The 21,315-nt window shown below is 43.7% G+C and overlaps 1 protein-coding gene across 5 annotated transcripts in view; it reads left to right on the forward strand.

Annotated features, from left to right (window-relative positions):
* FHOD3 (formin homology 2 domain containing 3) overlaps positions 1 to 21,315 on the forward strand; it is a 507,914-nt gene that overhangs the window by 48,667 nt on the left and 437,932 nt on the right. For all 5 annotated transcript variants that reach the window (XM_054461095.2, XM_054461096.2, XM_054461098.2 and 2 more), the window contains exon 2: positions 8,892 to 8,998. In XM_054461095.2, the coding sequence (XP_054317070.2) occupies positions 8,892 to 8,998 (107 nt within the window). The remainder of the gene's footprint in view (positions 1 to 8,891; positions 8,999 to 21,315) is intronic.

Here is a 21,315-nt window from a genome sequence, read left to right on the forward strand (position 1 = left end):
ACCACTTCTCTCCCTTTCCTTCTCTCCATTTCCACTGGATTCACCATTGTCCAAGCCACATTGAAATTGCCCCGATCCTGGCGGTGGCTTCTCCATTTGTCTTCCCTCTTCCATCCCCACACTGCAAAGCTGATCCTGCACACATCTGCTCACAGCCATTCCAGTTCATGGCTTCTTAGTGCCCTAGAATCAAGTCTAGTCTACTTTGGGCAGTGAGGCTCCCCCTCCATGGCTGGTGGCCTGCCTCCCTTCACTACCTTAACTGCTCACACTCTGTGACAGGACTTTTGCATCCGCTGTGCTTCGGTCCCTGCACCCCACATTCCACCCTAAAGAAAACAACAGAAACAACACAAGCAAAAAACTCATTGTGCTCCTCACTTCCTGAACTGCCACCGGCTGTTGGGTGATCAGGACACAGTGTAGTGTGTGGCATGGACACAGTGTCTGCCCAGGACACAGTGTAGTGTGTGGCATGGAGAAGAACAGGAAAGGACTATTAATCTGAATGAGTGAAAAAACCAGTGATAATAATGATCCTGAAACATAGTGTTGGTACGATTTTCAACTTGAATAAAGTGAAATGGAAAATGGCAAAAGGTTCCTATAGACATAAGTAAAAAATATATTCCAGCTTTTTCAAGGGAAAGTTTAATGTATTTTTGGCTATTTAATGATAACAAAATATTTTAAAATAATTCAAATGTTTACCTATTTACCAGACTATCACTCCCTCTAAATATAAGCTCTGAATGGGAGAAATCTGGCCTTTGTCTTTCTTGCAGAATTTGATAGAGGCTCTTGCCTTTGGTTGGTGAGCTGGACTCTTGTTGACTTAAATAGAAATCTGGGGCTTATTGGGAAACTGCTTAAGTCAATTTCAAGACATTGCTTCTCTTGCTCGGTGGCCACAAAGAACATAACTTATTAAATATTTCTGAGAAAGTAAAGTCCAACTGCTTTCAAAGTAAATACATTCATGTTATTTCATAACCCATATATGCTGGATTGTCAAACATATCTTTGTACTTCATCCTAAAACATTTATTAAAGTAACTATAATATGCTCATTTAGAAAAGGCCAAATGGGCCACTAAGAACTTAAAAGTTTAAAAATGATTTGTTGGGGTTAGCCAACAGGAACTACTTTCTTCTGATATCATGTGAATTGATTTCATGTAGTCTTTCTCTTAAGAAAATTGACCAAGTGTTACTTGTATTTTTAAAATATGTAAATGTAATTACAATTTTTTATGTGAAATGCATTATACATACAAAGGAATACATGTGAGGAGTATGTATAGTTTGAAGATTAATGAAATGAATACCACATTCTCACTGTCATCTTAGGAAATAGCAGAGGACAAACCCCAGAGTGTGTGCCCTGTATCTTGTCCCTTTGCAATGATTGTTATGGGTTATGGGGGAATCATTAGTCCATAAAAGCTAGAATGATTGAACCGAGTTTTGTATTGGTTTTATTAAGACTTGTGAAAGGGACATGTGGCACTGCTTGTTGGAAAGCTATCTTTCCTAACATTTTTTGCTTGTCCTTTAAGTCCAGTTCCTTGTCTCTGCTCCATTTAGAAGGAACCACAAAATCCAAGGAAGCCACAAGCTTCATGGCTGCCTAGCAACAAAAGTACCATCTGAGGGGGGAAACAGGCATAGCTGTATTGCAACTGACCAAATGGAACATGCTGACTGCTTTTGGGCTGCTCTTAGAGCTGTATGTTCCTGAAGTGGGGCACTCAGGGGACCCACAGTCAACCTGGCCCTGGAGAGAGGTAGGGCCCACAGCAACACTTCATTTATGAGCCAAGAGTGGGGCTAGCTTTGTGGGCGTGTGACTGATGGAGTCAGAAGGGCCCTGTGCTTAAGGTTGCTATCTTGAAATTCTTCCAAGTTTTATCTTTCCATTTGCATTTTGAAAGTGAAGTTCCATGGATCCGTGGAGCACACTCTGGGGGTTTGGGACTTCATGTGTTCTTGCCTCCTGCTGTGTCCTCTCCTCTGTGGGAGGGTCCTTGGCTGACTGCTTCCTCACTTCCCGGTGCTCCAGGCTCTGTTTGGGCTCCCCTTCCTTGCTTTTACCCAACATGTGCTGCTGTCTTCTGCCCCAAGCAGGACTTTGGGCTCAGGGATGGTCAGGGAAGCAGGACTTTGGGCTCAGGTATATTCTTGCTCTGTGGCATGTCAGGGTTGGGCAGGTAGTGACCAGCCCTGCCTTGAGCCTGCAGTGTCGTGGTGCATTCAGCGGGCAACTTGAAGGGGGCAAACCTCTCACCCACCTGCCATCCAGGTGCAGAGCATGTGGAGTGTGAAAGTTGTTCTCACTGTCGGCTGTGGGTTGAGGTGGCAAGCTCATGAGAAGAGGAGGGTGACATAAAGTCAGAACCCTAAAGTTGCTCCTGAGCCTATGAGTCAACAGGAAAATTCTGGTTTGGCTCAGTTTGGCCAATTTCTCCTGGGCTGTCTCATGTGTCTGTCATGTGGGTCATCTGGAGGCTTGGCCATCCAGGCTGGCCTCGCGTGACATGTGGCAGTTGGCAGGCTGTGAGCGAGGGTGGCAGGAGCAACCAGGCCCAAGTCTTTCACCCTGCAGTGGGTAACCCCAACATCTTCAGATAGAGGCAGAGCTCCAAGAGCAGCAAGAGAGGGCAGCCCCAGTCTCTGCCAGGTCACACGTGACACTGTCCATTGGCCAAAGCAAGACACAGGTCACCCAGATTCCAGGAGTAGAGGACGAATCTGCCTCTAGAGGGAATTTGCTGCAAAATCACATTGGGAGGATGTAGATGCAGGGATGAGGGAACCAATGAAGTGCCATAAGCACTTGCACTTTCCATTAGGTTTACTTTTTTCTTTTTAAGATCAGAATGTTTTCCCACTTCTAAACTATAACCGAAATTAGTTTAAAGAGTAGCCCTAGTATATATTTATAGAACGTTTCTGTGCAAATCTATTTCAGGATTACACAGAAATTTTATTGCCTGGGCTATGGATCACTGTGGACCTGCTGCCAAAACCTAGATAATCATTAAGCTACCCCAGTAACATGCTAGTTCACTGGACTAAGAAAAAGAAAGAATACATAAATCGAGACATGACATCAGCCTCCTTTGAGATGTTTGGGTTTTTTTCAGGATGGTGAGTCTGCCCTTTCTTTTTTTTCTTTAGATGACAGTCTCACTCTGTTGGAGTGCAGTGGCGCAATCTTGGCTCACTGTGACCTCCGCCTCCCTGGTTCAAACAATTCTCCTGCCCGAGCCTCCTGAGTAGCTGGGATTACAGGTGTGTCACCACCACGCCCAGCTAATTTTTGTTTGTTTGTTTGTGTTTTGGTGGAGATGGGGTTTCACCACTTTGGCCAGGCTGGTCTCAAACTCCTGACCTCAAGTGATCTGCCTGCCTTGGCCTCCCAAAGCGCTGGGATCACAGGCATGAGGCATCATGCCTGGCTTGCTCTTTCTTTTTGACTGCACTATCTTTGCAGGAACAGTCAAAAGAACCCCAGAGTGACTTTGCATAGTGTCTCTACAAGGAGTGGAAGGCTCTTTCTATGTCTCCAGAGAATGAGGTCCTGCTTTATTGGCGTGTTTTATCCCAGGCGGAGTGGCACAAAATCGTGCATATTTAGAAGGACACTTACTGTGGATCTGAGACTGGCTGCCCGCTGAGCACCCTGCCTCCCACCAGAATCCTGGCCACAGGTTTACAGCCCTAACTGTGTGAGCCTGCAATCCAATCTGAAGTCTTCCTGTTGCACCGCTGTCACTGCCCCTAAATTTCCTTAATCGCCGTACTTCTGTAATAGCCCTGTAATGTTATCTTCCCCCATAGCTCCTGGCTTTGTCTTATGTCCTGAAGTGCCCGGCAATGTCCTGGCCACCAAACCTAGAGCCAAGAAAGGACTGAAGTGGACATGCTGTCAGGGGATCAGGGTTGATAAGAAAATTGTCAGAGTCAGGAAATTCCAGGTCCCTTAAGTCACTTGGGAAGACATTTGACAGGAGAGGCCAAGGAATGGGATCAGGTTGCCTCTGTGTAAATAAGAATTGAGATTCCCCGGCGGGGACTGGTCTGGCAGGGAGGTGTCTGAGTTTGTCATTCTGTAGGGAAAGTTTTGATATATCTGTCTAAATCTGTATAATAACTGGATTTGAATTAATCACCACTCACTGTCTATTCATATTGTTTTTAGTTCTTCGGAAAGTTTATAACTGTTACTTCTTTGTCACTGACAAGATTGAGGAATTCATTTAGTGTACCTATTAATTTGCTTATTAAAATAATAGCTAAACATGACCCCATCCACACATATTTAGGGACTTTTGCTGTTTTCAACATATCGGTCCAGCCAAGAAGCACTGTGTTCTTCCTCTTTGGCTCATGTGATGGTTTAAATATTAATCTCCTGTGTCTCGGGTGTAATGATGGGGTGGGGTTTGTGTGGTGGATGGCTCGGGTGGTGTGTGTTGACTCATTTGCTGTCTTCACAGCCCCTGTGTTGTTAGGATCCCCTTTGCACACACATGTCCTGTCTCCCAAAGGGCAGCCCCTCTTCCTATAGCCCCGCTGTGAGGACTCCACATGAAGTTCCTGAGAGATAAAGAGATGCAAATTATTTTCTTTTTCAGTTGAGGGACTCACTAGCACAAATGGGATGGGCCTGCCCACCCATTCATTAGGGATCGGGGTTGTGACATCTGGCGTAGGAGATAATGGCAGCCTGTATCCTGGAGGGGGGACTCGGGCAGTTCCATGGAGGATGCTTAAGTCTCTGCTAACGATAGCAGAAGGGATATAACTGAGGATGAACGTCCACCCATTTTGACAGTTGATTTAGATGGTGTTTTATTCTCTTCTGTGTTTGATTTGTGTGTTATACTTAAATGATCTCTTTGAGGGAAGGAAGTGATTATGTGTTCCTTGGTGCCCTGCCTGTGCCTGACATATAATTTTGTTAAAATTGAACTGTGGAAATGGTAGTAGTTATGCTGTCCAGAATGTGAGAAGAGGAATGGTGAGAACAGGCCATTGTGCTAAGGTTTGGGGATTCTGCTGTCAGAGGCTGGGGAGATTATGGGGCTTTCTGTTACAATTTGGGCCTGGCACGAAGCACCTTGAGGCAGATACCTGGCAGGCCAGGGTGAGTGTCCAGAAAGGTGAGATATTTGTCTTGGGCTACTGGGAATAAAATCTGAAGGTGCGAGATGGAAATGATATGCAAAATAGCCCAGATGGGGCTACATCTGCTGGCCACTGGTACATTCCCACCTCCTCCCAGTCTAAAGAGAAGAGCACAGGGCTTAGGCAGGGCTGGTGGAGACTGATAAGCCTGGGTAAGGGGCTGTCAGTCTTTTCATCTCTGCTATCTCTGCTTTAGGTACCTCAACTGAATGGCCAAGAGCAGTATGTGCTGGTGCTGGCCTGGGTGACCTGCAAGACTGATTGTCAAATTCTTAGGAATTTTGTGAGCCACTTGTCAAACATAGCTATTACTAAAAATTAAATTGGCTGGGCACAATGGTTCACATCTGTAATCTCCACACTTTGGGAGGCCGGGGTGGGAGGATTGCTTGAGGCCAGGAGTTCAAGACCAGCCTGCGCAACAGTGAGACCCCGTACAAAAAAGAAATAATAATAATAAATAAAAATAAAAGAAATTTAAAATAAATAAGAATTATAGAAACTCACAATTGAGCAGATTATATTAAAAACAAAGGTTATAGACATTTACAATGTGTCACTTCCTAATTATTTTACTCCATTCTGCTACCTCTGCTCTCCAGGTTATTTAGATCTTACAGATCTGTGTGGTAGAAATGCTGTATACTGGTGAGCTGCTGCACACCTCTTTCTAACCCCATGCTCAGTGACTGTGCATTGGTGGCTTGAAACAGGCTCTGGTGGGAGTATTTATGCCACATTCATGTGTATGCTTGGCTTCTCTCCAGACAGCACTACTTGCTCTTGGTTCTCTCCCTCTGGCTGAGTATGGACCACAGGCTCAGAATGACTCAGACCTCCTTGAGGAGAAGTAGAAACTCCTTATCCCAGTGCTTCTCTCTTTAGGCTCATATGTTTCCAGGGGTTGAGGAAAAGGACATTGTGATGGCTTAAAGAGCTTTCATCATTCCATCTTTCAGTCTGTTGATTATATGTGGGATTAAAAATAGGCAAAGTGTTGATACTGTCAGCCGAACACACTAAATCAGCTTTCTTAGTTAATAACGGCAGTAGAAATTAAAGCAAGAATGAGCTGCCAATGATTACAACCAGACACGTGGTCCACTGTACGTGTCAACGGGTCGAATTTTCATTGGAATTTTCCACCTGGAATGATAAAGTCTGATTTCAGTCCACTGGTGATCATTGGCTCAGGAGACACCTTCTGCAGGAAACTCTTCCTGCCTGCTGCTTCCATAGAGTAGGGGAGGCAGCTCCTGTGTGTTTCCCCAAAACCTTGGGCACACCTTTGACATTACAGACAGGTTGGCTAGTTTGTATTAAATGCTTTCTCCAATCAGATGATCCATCTATAAGATGCTGCTCAAGAATGCTGAAATTCACCAGCAAACCTTTAGTAATTATGAGGTACGGTCTGCTATTAGAGAAATAAAACAAGTGAATCAAATAGGATTAACCCCTTCAAATGACTTAACTAGGTATTTCTCACAAGTAATAAAGAAGAAATTCCTTTCATTCTGTTGCGGATAACCAGAAACAAGGAACTATGGGGTTTCTAACAAGAATTAACAGCCTGTTATAGATGCTGCTTCTAAACAAGATGACAGTTTGCATTCCTCTTGTTGAGGATAATAGAAAAACTTTCCTATCAAAACAAAAACTAATCCCTTATTTGAAATCTCACTTATAGCAGATTATCAAGCATTCATCTAGATGTTTTAAAGTAACCACATATTTGTCTCCACTTCTCCCCTAGCTGTCATTTTGGAATAATAGCCTAACTCAGCAAGAGGATGAATTGAGTCACTCTTATAGCTTAAGAAATCAAGCATGAGGGTATAAGTTTAGATTTCCTCATAATATTAATCTCAATCTTCTTTGGTAAAATTATTTTTCTCTATTTTAAGAGTGATCATTCTATATGTAATATAATGCTAACTGCTACCTGTAGCAACCACAAAACCTTAATGAGTTAGCACAGTAAAGGCTCGTTTCTTGATGCTGTCACAGTCCAGGATGGGTCAGTGGATCTGGGCAGCAAAGTGCTGTCTTCCATGCAGTGACTCAGGAACCCAAGCTCCTTGCATTTGGGGCTCTGCTGTTTTCTAGGTTTCAAAGTCTCCTCTGGCTCCTCTGCATCTGGCCATAGGCAAGAAAAGAAAAGTGGACAGTTGTGCAGAGGTGTTATGGCCAAGCCTGTTGGGGGCCTTCTTCACTTTCACCCACATTCTGTTGATCAATACTCAATTATGCAGCCAGAGCCCAACTCTAAGGCAAGGCTGTGTGCCTGGGGAGAAAAGGGAATGGCGTTGGCAAACACATTTGCTCGGTCACACCAGAACACTCAGTTGATACAAGCTGCATTTTGCACCGTGACAAAATGTTCAAGTTCTGTGTGTGTCTTGGGCTGTAGAGAGGATGCAGAGTGTAGTGATTGAGACCATGTCCTCAAATCAAACTGCTGGTATCCAAATTCCAGCTCCACCATTTACTAGATGGTGAATTGGGCAAGTAACGTAGCCTCTCTTTGTGCCTCACAGTCCTCCTCTGTAAAATGAGGAAAATAGTAGAACATACGGAGTTTGTGAGAGAATCAACTGACTTCCCATGCACAAATGTTTAGAATAGTGCCCAGAATATAATGAACAACATATAAATGTTTGTTAAACAAAATTTTTGGCTGTGTGTGGTGGCTCACGCCTGTAATTCCAGCACTTTGGGAGGCTGAGGCGGGTGGATCACCTGAGGTCAGGAGTTCGAGACCAGGCTGGCCAACATGGCAAAACCCCATCTCTACTAAAAATACAAAACAAAATTAGCTAGGCGTGGTGGTGGGTGCCTGTAATCCCAGCTGCTTGGGAGGCTGAGGCAGAAGAATTGCTTGAACCCGGGAGGCAGAGGTTGCAGTGAGCCGAGATCATGCCACTGCACTCCAGCCTGGGTGACAGAGCAAGACTCTGTTGCCAAAAAAATAAAAAATAAAAATTTTAAAAAATGAGATCAGTGTGAGTGCCTATAATCCCAGCTACTCAGGAGGCTGGGGCAGGAGAATCACTTGAACCCGGGAAGTGGAGGTTGCAGTGAGCTGAGATGGAGCCACTGCACTCCAGCCTGGGTGACAGAGCAAGAGAGACTTAATTTCCTGTGTGCTATGTTGTAATTTGGGTATATTGCCATTGAGTTGGAGGATGTTTTAGTTCAATTGTAAAAATACTTTATTGAGCAACATTATTTGTAATGTGCAGAGTATGACCATAGAATCTGAATAAGCAGGCTCCTCACTGAATCAAAGGAAACAGCTTATTTTCCCCATCAAATTTGCCTTTTAAGCCCTGTGACTCAGTCCATGGTCACATCAGCATCGTGATCTCGATTTCCACTCTTGAAATGCCAGGTCTCATCTGTGCCCCTGAGAGTGGAAAAAAGCGCTGGCTCAGTGCCCAAAGGGCTCCTTCAGTGGCTTAGGGCCCAGAGGATGCTGTCAATGTCACTCTGTTAAGAGATGCCTCATCCATCCACTTGGTACACAGATCGTTCCCGATCTGTTTGCACTAACATACTAGCTCTTCAAGTTATGATCCACATTTCAGAACACTGCTTGATTTCACAAAACACAGGAGGGCAACATGATGTGATTTCTCCATATGTAGTCCCCATCTGAGGAGCAGGTTGGGTATAACGGGCTTTTTCTCTTGCAGCTGGATGACTGTACTCTGCAGCTCTCTCACAATGGCGCCTACCTGGATTTGGAGGCCACCCTGGCAGAGCAGCGGGATGAGTTGGAAGGCTTCCAGGATGACACCGGGTAAGAGCAACTGTTAACCCTGCTGACTGGTCCCCACCTACCAGGAAATGGGGGTACATTGAGGCCTTAAAATATTTAGGAAGGAACTACCATGGCTTTGACCTTCTCTTAATTCTCAATCACACACGAGGGAGATGCAAGTGACTCATCAGTGGTGACTGCAGACCCGTTTCCATTTTGAGTAACCTTTCTTGATGGGTGCTGGGGAGTAGCCTTTCCTAGGAACATTTGTGGTAATCAAGCACATGGCATTTATATGCTAAGTTATTTTAAAGTCATATGTCACAATTAAATAGATATTTTCCAGCCAGCTGTAGTGGCTCACACCTGTAGTCCCAGCTACTTGGGAGGCTGAGGTGGGAGGATCGCTTGAGCCTGGGAGGCCAAGGCTGCAGTAAGTCATGATTGTGCCACTGTACTCCAGCTTGGATAAAAGGGCAAGACCTTGTCTCTAAAAGTGAATACATAAATGGATATTTTCCAGATTTTAGTGGTTTTGCAACTATTTTAGATATTGTATTCAATGATAATTTACTGGATATTTTCTTAGCAGATGCTCTAGTAGATAGTTTTATATGGTATCATCTTTTAAACTTATTACTGTGGAAAAAATAATTATTAATTATGTTAATGTCAACTTTTTGCCTATACCTAGAATTGCTTAATACTTCTGCTGAATAAAGAAATACTCTGAGTCTGAATAAAGCCATATGCACATAAAAAATCAGAGATATGCACAGAAAGTGAAACCTCTCTAGGAATATACCCATATCAGCGGCTATTCTTGTATTTATTAGATTACTGAAATAGCCCCTGATGGTGCCCCACCTTTTTCCTTCTTATTTTTATTTATTTATTTTTTTTTTGAGACAGGGTCTCACGCCAGTTGCCCAGGCTGGAGTGCAGTGGCGTGATCTCAGCTCACTGCAGCCTCTCGAGTAGCTGGGACTACAGACATGTGCCACCGTGCCCAGCTAATTTTGTGTGTATATATATAATATGTATATATATGTATATACGTACATATATACATATACGTATGTATATATGTATATACGTACATATATACATATACGTATGTATATATGTATATACGTACATATATACATATACGTATGTATATATGTATATACGTACATATATACATATACATACATATGTATATGTATATATGTATGTATATGTATATATGTAAAAATACATATATATGTTATTTTTGAGACAGAGTCTCACTCTGTCACCCAGGCTGGAGTGTAGTGGTGTGATCTCGGCTCACTGCAACCTCTGCCTCCCAGGTTCCAGCAATTCTCCTGCCTCAGCCTCCCAAGTAGCTGGGACTACAGGGGTGTGCCACCACACCCGGCTAATTTTTGTATTTTTTAGTAGAGATGGGGTTTTGTCATTTTGCCCAGGCTGGTCTTGAACTCCTGAACTCAAGCAATTCACTCTCAGCCTCCCTAAGTGCTGGGATTACAGGCGTGAGTCACCACACTCAGCCTACTTCTTATCCATCTCGAACTAAGTATATCTCTGATTTCATCACCCTCCTCTTCAGGAAACTTAAGAGGTTCCCTGTTTCAGCTTTCTACATATGGCTAACCAGTTTTCCCAGCACCATTTATTAAATAGCGAATCCTTTCCCCATTGCTTGTTTTTCTCAGGTTTGTCAAAGATCAGATAGTTGTAGATATGCGGCATTATTTCTGAGGGCTCTGTTCTGTTCCATTGATCTATATCTCTGTTTTGGTACCAGTACCATGCTGTTTTGGTTACTGTAGCCTTGTAGTATAGTTTGAAGTCAGGTAGCGTGATGCCTCCAGCTTTGTTCTTTTGGCTTAGGATTGACTTGGCATTACCATTCAGGACATATGCATGGGCAAGGACTTCATGTCTAAAACACCAAAAGCAATGGCAACAAAAGCCAAAATTGACAAATGGGATCTAATTAAACTAAAGAGCTTCTGCACAGCAACAGAAACTACCATCAGAGTGAACAGGCAAGCTACAGAATGGGAGAAAATTTTTGCAACCTACTCATCTGACAAAGGGCTAATATCCAGAATCTACAATGAACTCAAACAAATTTACAAGAAAAAAAACAAACAACTCCATCAAAAAGTGGGCAAAGGAGATGAACAGACACTTCTCAAAAGAATACATTTATGCAGCCAAAAAACACATGAAAAAATGCTCACCATCACTGGCCATCAGAGAAATGCAAATCAAAACCACAATGAGATACCATCTCACACCAATTAGAATGGCAGTCATTAAAAAGTCAGGAAACAACAGGTGCTGGAGAGGATGTGGAGAAATAGGAACACTTTTACACTGTTGGTGGGACTGTAAACTAGTTCAGCCATTGTGGAAGTCAGTGTGGCAATTCCTCAGGGATCTAGAACTAGAAATACCATTTGACCCAGCCATCCCATTACTGGGTATATACCCAAAGGACTATAAATCATGCTGCTATAAAGACACATGCACACGTATGTTTGTTGCGGCACTATTCACAATAGCAAAGACTTGGAACCAACCCAAATGTCCAACAATGATAGACTGGATTAAGAAAATGTGGCATATATACACCATGGAATACTATGCAGCCATAAAACATGATGAGTTCATGTCCTTTGTGGGGACATGGATGCAATTGGAAATCATCATTCTCAGTAAAGTATCACAAGGACAAAAAACCAAACACCGCATATTCTCACTCATAGGTGGGAATTTAACAATGAGAACACATGGACACTGGAAGGGGATCATCACACTCTGGGGACTGTTGTGGGGTGGGGGGAGGGGGGAGGGATAGCATTAGGAGATATACCTAATGCTAAATGACGAGTTAATGGGTGCAGCACACCAGCATGGCACATGTATACATAGGTAACTAACCTGCACATTGTGCACATGTACCCTAAAACTTAAAGTGCAATAATATTAAAAAAAAAAAGGAGGTTCCCTGATACTTTCCAAATAATGCTCAGCTATCTTAATCTGTTGTCCAGGAGCCCCCAAAAGTTGTTTGAAACCACTTTGCCCAAGTTAAAAATATGGTCCACTGAATACTATCTGGGAGTTCTCATTTTTCATGAATAGCTCAATTAGTGGAGAAAAATTGGAACCTTCTTAGTTTCATGTAGCTATTTGACTTTAGTATGTACTGATGGCTTCCTGAGTTTCCCCTGTTTTAACACCCTTCACAATTTATGATCATTGATTGTGTTGCCAGTTGCCCTTCTTCTCTGCTGCTAACACTTCACTAGGTCAGAACCATGCCTGTCTGAATGTCCAGTACTTGGCATTTTCTCAGCATGTTTCAGGCACTTAGCAAATACCAGTGGCCAGGTGAATGGCCCATTGCTAGAATGGATTCCTGAATAGCATGGCCACGTGCACCAAGAAGACCAAGGTCCTTGTTAGGATTCAGCAAGGTGCTCTAAGGATACCCTTCTTGTCTCCAGAGTGGTAGTAAGGGGCACACCAATAGTATGTGAGAAAGGATCCTAGAAACCATTCTAGGCTGTGCATATGGGAGTGGTATCTTAAGTCACACCAGATTCTACTTATTGCTATTTTTAAAATTAACACTATTAGGCTGATAGACTTGGGGAAGTTCCGTCGCAATAGTTTTTATCAAGTATTTCACAGTGACATCCTTTCATATAAGTTGTCAGAATGCAGGATAGATGATAGTCTAATTGGATGACTTCATGGCTCATTGATCAAACAGACCCCGAGAATGTTATGAGTAGATAATTGTCAGCTTGAAAAATGTCTCTAGTGGTGTTATGCTTGAGGACCTTGTCCTCGTTTTTGTTTTCTTCTTTCTTATCAAAACTTGAATGATTTGGAGATGGCAGCTCAGAAAAAAAGTGCTAATGTATTGATAAAAGCAATAAGAATAAAGGGTGTGGGAGAAGAATAATATTTTTGGATCAGCTACTATGCCAGGTACTATATTAGGCTCCCTATTCACAAGATTTTTAATAATTAATTATCATACTAGTCATGTAATTGGATTTTATTGTCTCAATTTTTCATCTGAGACAACCAACGGTCAGGAGTTAAATTACATGTCTGGGGTGGCAAAGCCAAGTTTGAACACAGGTGTGACCAATTCCCAAGACTGTGCTCTTCTGCCATCCCAGGGGCTTCTGGGCAAAGGTACTTTAGGTTCTATGCAGCATGTACATTGGCACATTTGGTGGCATGAGGTTGGTTCCTGCAAGGACAATTGGTCCTGGTCTAAAACACTGTCTCCAGTTGAAACAGCTTTGCTGCCATCATCCATCACTGACACTACAGTTCACCTGGGCAACACCTGTCTCCAGATGCTGGCACTTCCTTCACAGCTGTTCCCAAAGAGCTAGGGCATCCTGCTATAAACTCCCCAGAGTAGATCCTGGTGCTTGTATTCTCACTTTGTTCCCTTCTGAATCATCACTTGGCCATGAGTCCATCCAATAGATAGAGGTTGAATCCCATTTCTGTACTCTAGTAGCTAGGGTTGCTGGGAAAATGAATTACGGCAAGATGAGAAGGTGGGACTCAAGACTTGGGAAACTACAAACAGAGGAAGGTAGCCCAAAAGATATTGGATAGCTACACATTTAAAATTTTTTTAGAAAAATTTAAATTTTTAATTATTTTTGGTAGGGTCTTTCTTCGTCACCCAGGCTGGAGTGCAGTGGTGCAATCATGGCTCACTATAGCCTCCATCTCTCAGGCTCAAACGATTCTCCTGCTCTGGCTAATTTTTGTATTTTTTTGTAGAGACGGGGTCTCCCTATGTTGCCCAGGCTGGTCTGGAACTCCTGGACTCAAAACAATCCTCCTGTATTAGCCTCTCAAAGTGTTGCAATTATAGGCATGCGTAGCTACACATTTGACAAGTGTGCCCCCAAATCACCCTAGAGTGAGGGTTTCTATCTTTGAAATAGACCTTTTAGGTCCTCTCCTAGATGTGCGGCATTCGACAAAGTCTGTGTGTCTCCCATGAGTGGGAGTTAAAATATAATTGCTTCCCAGTTAAGATTTGCCCTTTGGAGGTATGAAAATGGCAAATACCATTTTTTTTCCTCTTGATTTCTTTGTGTCAGTTATAGCAAAATATCTGCTAATATTGTGGCCATCTAATGAAGATGTATGAGTCTGTGTGAAAACTGTGATGTTTTTCATACCATGTGTTCTGAGTTTCCTTGCTGGAGGATTTTGCTTGTTTGTTCTTGTCCATTACCCTGCACTTTTATGCCAAGACTAAAAATTAACTTGTTGTTTAGAATTATCACTCAGGCTCTAGCTAGTCAGAGAAGAGGAGAAAGACCTTCAAAAGTAGAAGGACAAAGCAATTATTATGCTAACAAAATAGAGCCAGGTCTGTTCATCACCTTCTGAGGCCAGGGAAATTAGCAAGCATGACATGGTGCAGCAGACACAGAAGCCTGCAGCCTCCAGGTTATTTTTCCTGACGTTGTCATTGTGTGGCCTTGGGCAAGCCACTTTACCTCTGATAGGAGTTTATAAAATGAGGACAGTTGTAACATTTATTTACAGAATAAGGAAAATATGGCCCAATCCCATTTCCCTTCCTGTATGAAGAGGGGTCCTGATGGGGTCTCTGGCACCTGAGGAGAGCAGTGTAGCATAATGGTTAGGGACACAGGCTTTACCGTTAGTCTCATGGCTCTTTGACCCTGGGGATGTAACTTCACCTCTCTGAACCTCAGTTTCCTTATAATTGGGGGCAATATTATCATAATACTGCCTCTCTGGGTTGTTTTGAAGTAAAATATGATAATGTATCTAAAACATTAGTTCCCGATACATAATACACACTCAAAACTGTTAGCCTCTGTTATAATTACAGTCCAATTCTAGGAAGATGATACATTGAAATGGGAACCACTGGAATTTAGACCCAGAGGATTCTATGCAGGTCAGGTGCCCTGAGATCTCAACTTTTAGTTAAGAGACCTCGATGGAGGTTTGCCCACAGGGCTGAGCTGGGCCAGAACCGCCACTCTTTTGCCTGTTGCTACCCTCAGTGTCTCTGAAAGGAAACCAATGCCAGCCCAGGTCCACAGGGCACTGTCATGGAGAAGGTGGGCTTTTAGGCAAGCCCTGGAGGAGATGGTGGCTTTGGGTATTTGGAAGGTGCAACAGGTGCAAGTGTGGCTTGAGCCAAGAGTGGAGCTGAGAACCACGATGTTTCAGGGACATCATGAGGACCAGTGTGGTGGCTGGACATGGCATACACATTCACAGGTGCTCCTAACTTCAGGTAACTTGGGGCGTTCACCTTTTCCTCGGCATGACTCCCTTCAGGCCTGTGCCACAGGGTGGGCTGTGAAGATAGCTGCTGCTTACTGGCTGTGTCTGCTGTTCACTTTCTCTCATTTGCCAAGGGGGTTGGTAGTCCTCCAACCCTGGGCCCATGTCTCTATGTGAGGCTGGTGGCTTAGAAATCATGGCTGGATGTGCATCTGGGGAAGGTTAAGAAGGGCCATGCAGAGTCCCATCTGCAGGGGTACATGGGTCCTGCCAGCTTTGTGCTGGACCTGTTTAGGGGAACCCGTGGATTTGGGACTGGCTCTGCTGTTATTCTTGGACACCTGACTTCTCAGCCTGCAGATCATGGGCCCTGAGGCCCATGAACCTCTGAGGTTTCTGTCCAGTTTGTGGGTTTGTGGGATTTTGGTGGGGGAGGTATTTCAAAGCCTTCGTCAGATTCTCAAAGAGGTCTTTGCATTTCAAAATATCAGGTCTGAAGGAATAAAAAGCTATTTCTTCTTCTTATGATATAATACAAAAGTTAACCTCACCCATTCACACATTTGTCCAAGTTTCCTCCGCATTTTAGACTGGTGGAATGGGAAATCACAGAATAGACTTTGAACATAAGTCTAAAAATCTCCTGAACCTAAAAAACCAAACCGAAACAAGCAACCGACAAAACCCCCATGTTAAGAGAGAGATTCTGGTGAGGGTGCAGAAGGGAAGAAAGGTAGACGTTCCCTGATTTTTTTTTTTCCTCTTAAGGTAGTTATCCTGAGTGGAGGGTGCAGGTGTGTTGGCTGAAGCCTTGTGGCTAATCAGTGACAGGTTTGAGCTCCTGTCTTCATAGTGCTATGCAAGGCTCAAAGTGCAGGCCATCAAGTTCTGCCCCTGCTGTCAGCGGGGGAGAAAACTGGCCCTTTAAAACCAAAGGAGCCATTGGGGTGAGTTCAGCTGGGTCGAATGGGTAGCCCAGAGGCCCTGCACACCAGCTCCAGGTGCCAGAACTGCTCATCTCTAGGTTCTGGCTTCAGAAGGTTTGGAGTGAGGTTCAGAATCTTGCTTTTTTTGAAAAAAGCTGTCCAGGCTGGGCACGGTGGCTCACGCCTGTAATCCCAGCACTTTGGGAGGCCAAGGTGGGTGGATTACTTGAGGTTAGGAGTTTGAGACCAGCCTGGCCAACATGGGAAACCCTATCTCTCGTAAAAATACAAAAAATTAGCTGGGCGTGGTGGCACGTGCTTGTAATCCCAGCTACTTGGGAGGCTGAGGCAGGAGAATTGCTTGAACCCAGGAGGTGGAGGTTGCAGTGAGCCTAGATCGCACAACTGTACTCCAGCCTGGGTGACAGAGCAAGACTCCATCTCAAAAAAGAAAAAAAGAAAAATGCTGTCCAGGTGGTTAGATGTTTGTTTGGGAACCTGCAGCGTAGGCTGTCAGTCTTGGAGAATATTGCCACCCCCTGAAGAACTTTAGAACCTTCCCTGCCACGCCCAGCCTCAGGCTCATGAAATCAGAACTCAGGGGTGGGCCCAGGCAGAGGTGATTTTCAAAGCTTCCAGGTGATTTCAGTGTGCAGTCAAAGTTGAGAACCACTGCGTGAGGAAGACGGCATTCCTGAAAAGGCTGCAGTAAGTCAGGCAAGAATGAAGTAACTCCCATGCTGAATGGACACTGGAATCAAAGGTTCTAAATGCCTTTAAATGGCAGGATGTATGAGGGTAAAGACGACATCAGGTAGGTATGTGGGTTGGAGTCAGACATAAGAAAAATGACCTGCAAAGAGAGCCCCCACAGAACTCCTTAAGTGATGAGGGGGCTATGGGTGGGGGTGAGTGGGAAGAACTTGGAGTGGGAGGCCTTGGTCAGATGTAACCCCCTGGGAGGACAAGCAGGGAGTGGCCTAATGAACCTAAACCTGGTAACCGAGGAAGGTGAGTGGACTGGGGCCTCACCCAGGATTGGGGACGGAGGGGGCTGGGAATGTGGAGCCATGGTGCCAGCTTGTGTAGAGGGGGACAAGAGAATGGAATGGACATGTGGCATTAGGGGAATAGTGCGCAGAATGGTGGACTAGTTAGGGAAATAGTGAGGTGATACAGTGGAGGCAATTTTGAAAAGGGGAGGAGGGGTTTATACCTGTTAGTCTGAGGTTATGGCAAGCCACACACAAGGTGTGGGGTGGCTAGTGAGAAATGTTGGCTGGGGACCCAGGTGAGAAGGCTGGAGTACTGGAGAGGCTGGGGGTGCTTCCTTGGAGGGAGCTACAGAGTCTGGAGGTCTTGTCCCGGAGGGCCAGCCATAGGATAGGATGCAGGTGAGGAGAGGACCAGGCCCTGGCTGTAGGGAAAAAGAAAGTTAGCAGTCACCCAGGTGGCAGCACCCAGATGATCCATTGAAACCATAACCCAGGTGTTGTACATCAGTAAGAGACTCAGGTTTAGCTGCATGTGGCAAAGAACCCAGACAACAGTGGCTTAAAATTTTTGACTATATTTTTATCATGGAAAAAAAGTGGATATTAAGACAACGAAAAGACAAGCCACAGACTGGGAGAAAATATTTGCAAAACATATCTGATGGAGTACAAGTATCCAAAATATACAAAGCACTCTTAAAATTTAATAAGAAAACAACCTGATTAAAAAATGGGCAAAAGATCTGAACAGATATGTCACTAAAGAAGACATTCAGATGGTAAATAAGCATATAGAAAGATATCCAACATTACATGTCAATACAATGTAAAATGTAAATTTAAAAAAATGAGATACTACTACACACCCCTTAGAATGGCTAAAATAAAAAAAACACGGATATCATCAAATGCTGGCAAAGATGTGGAGCAACAGGAACACTCATTCATTGCTGGTGGGAATGCAAAATGACATGGCCACTTTGGAAGACAGTCTGGTAGTTTCTTACAAAGCTAAATGTAGGCTTGCCATACAATTTGGCAATCATGCTTCTGGGTATTTACCCAAATGAGTTGAAAACTTATGTCCATGGAAAAGCCTGCACATATTTTCACAGCAGCTTTATTCATAATTGCCAAAATTTGGAAACAAGATGTCCTTCTGTAGTTGAATGGGTAAACAAACCATAGTACTTTTTCCATACCATGAAATATTTTTTATTTAGCAATAAAAAGAAATGAGCGATCAAGCTAGAAAAGACATGGGGGAACCTTAAATGCACATTGTGAAGTTAAACCAGTCTGAAAAAGCTACATACTGTGAGTCCAACTATATGACATTACCAGAAAGGCAAAAAGCTATGGAGACAGTGAAAAGATTCTGTTGCTGGGGTGGGAGTTGAGGCTGGGAGATGGGTAGGGAGGGATGAACAGGTGGAGCACAGGGGATCTTTAGGGCAGTGTCACCACTCTGTATGTTATTATGATGTTGGATCCAGAACGTTATGTATTTGTGAGAACTCATAGAACTATTAAACACGGTGAATTATAAAGTAAAACTATGGACTTGTTAATAAAGTGTCAATGTCAGTTAATCTGTTGTAACAGATTAACATCTTGCACATTAATGCAAGATGTTAATAGGAGAAATGGGTGGGTGGGGAGGGGCAGTGTGGATATATGAGAACATTCTCTACTTTCTATGAAATTTTTCTATAAAACAAAAGCCACTCTAAGAAAATCAGTGGATAATTATACAGTTTCAAGGACAATATGTTGATTCCATGATACTCTTAGGAACCTGGGCTTGTTTTCTCCCCTACCATCCTTAGGATCTGGCTTTTGTCTTTTGTGTTTCATCATAGTTACAATGCAGCTGCCCCACACCCTTGTCATATCAAGACAGGGAGGCATGTATTGGTTAGGATGCAGTCTTCTCTGTTGCAACCAAGAAATCTCCCAATGTGGCAGTTTAAATAAAATAAAAGTTTTTTTCTTGTATAAGATTCCAAATATAGGCAATCCTCTTTGGAACTGTAAAATAGCTATAGCATCCTGACAGCAAGGATTCCATCTCTGGGTCCAGGTAGCTCCTTCCACTCTTACCATCTCATCTGTATCTCAACCCCTAGAAAGAAGGAAAGGGACGAAGGGAAGTGCACGCCCATTTCTGGGTCCACATAGCTTTCACTCATATGATTTTGGCCAGAGGCTTGAGGGCACAGTGAATCGTGGGCTGTATCCAGCTAACCCTCTCCTGCTATCACTATGAATATTAGGCGACAGCTAGTGGTCCCTGCCTTAGTTGAGAAGAGTGAAGAACAGTATTGGTGCTGGCTGGGTGTGCTGCTTTTAAAGAGCTTTCCAGAAGCTCCACCAGCAACTTCCATCTATAGTTCACTGATGAGAACTGTGCCACATTGTAGAGTGCCACATTGTGGAATATACATTGTCACTCCAAACACATTTGGATTCCCATTATAAGGCAAAAAGGGAAATGGGTATTGAGTGGGTAACCAGCAGCATCTGCCTCCGTAAGGAGAGAGGACATTTCAAATAATGGGCAGTTGAGGACACTGTGCCACAAAGGCAAGTTGTGAGAGGAGCAAGGCAAGGCCTAGAGTGGTGAGCAGGAGATTTAGGGTGTCTGAAGGGGGAGAAAGCAGAAGGGTGGTGGGGGCAGAGGCTGGCAAGGAGAGACTGGGGGCTGAGAAGGGAGCCAGCAGGATTTCCCATGAGCTGAAATCTGTGAACAGCTTGAACAAGGGCTCTGTCCCATCACGGGGTACATGAGGGTGGAAGACAAGAGAATGAGCTAATCAAGATGTCAAGGACCTTATACCAGACACAAAGATGAACTAAAAACAGACCATAGTCCTAAATGTGAGAGCCAAAACAGTGAAACTCCCAGAGGAAAACAGGAGCAAGTCTCCATGACTGGGTTAGGCAGAGTCATGGTTCTTGCCACATATGCTTTCCATGTCTTAGATATGACAAAAGCATAAGTGACGAGAAAAAAAACAGTTTGGACTTCATCAAAATTAAAGCCTTTTGCATCCCCAAAAGACATAATTGGTAAAGTGAAAACACAAGCCACAGAATGGGAGAAAATGTTTGTAAATCATCTATCCGATATCTGATGACCTTGAAGACATTAGGCCATGTGAAAGAAGCAAGACACAAAAGGTGACGTACTGTTTAATTTCATTTGTACGAGATGGCCAGAAAAGACACATCTCTAGAGAGACAGAGTAGATTGGTGGTTGCCTCTTGCTGAGTGTGGGGAGAGAGAGTGATTGCAGATGGGTATGAGGGTTTTGGGGTGTCTTTGCACTGATGAAAAAGTTAAAAAAAGTTAGATTGTAATGACTGTACAACTCTATGAAGATACTAATAATCAGTGAATTATATCCATAAAACAGGTGGGTTTTATGGTACCTAAATTATACCTCATTAAAGCTTACAAAAAACGTGTAAGGGAATGACTATGGAAGAGACACTAAGCTGGTGACAGCCAGGCTAGGTGTGGGGAGAAGTTCCAGCTTCTGTGATGAGAGGAGACTAGCTGAGCGGAAGTTGACTGAGAAAGTTCATTCCGTTTGCCTCATGTCTTGTTGAAGCAAGGGTGAAGGAAACTGGAAGATGAGAGAACCAGACTGGCTTCTCTGAGAAGGTGTCTAGAGAGGTGACCTGTTTTGGTAGGTCCCTTTTCCCCAAGTGCACAAGCTTCACACTTTGGTCATAGGACGTGTTGCCCAGGGTGCTTCCACCTGGATCCTCTGTGTGTCTCGGACTCCTCACACCTTCCAGTTAAAGTAGATGACTCATTCCTCAGAGGCTAACACACTCAGGGTTGCACACACAGGAGGCACAGACATTAGTATAGTCCCTTGAGAAAATTAAAATGCTACATCACTGGAACTTTAATGAAAAACAGGAAAAAGCGTCAAATAATAACAAATGGATTATTATTGTCGATTCTTGAATGGGCAGTGAAGAGAGAACGAGAAAAAGGAATGATGAGAGAGGTGGGAGGAATGAGAAGAGGCAGACAAAAATGAAGCGAGAGGCATACAGAATGTGAGAGAATATCCAGACATTAAGACAAATGGAGCGAGGGAGA

Source organism: Pongo pygmaeus, chromosome 17 (assembly GCF_028885625.2).
Source record: "Pongo pygmaeus isolate AG05252 chromosome 17, NHGRI_mPonPyg2-v2.0_pri, whole genome shotgun sequence".
Lineage (NCBI taxonomy): Eukaryota > Metazoa > Chordata > Mammalia > Primates > Hominidae > Pongo > Pongo pygmaeus.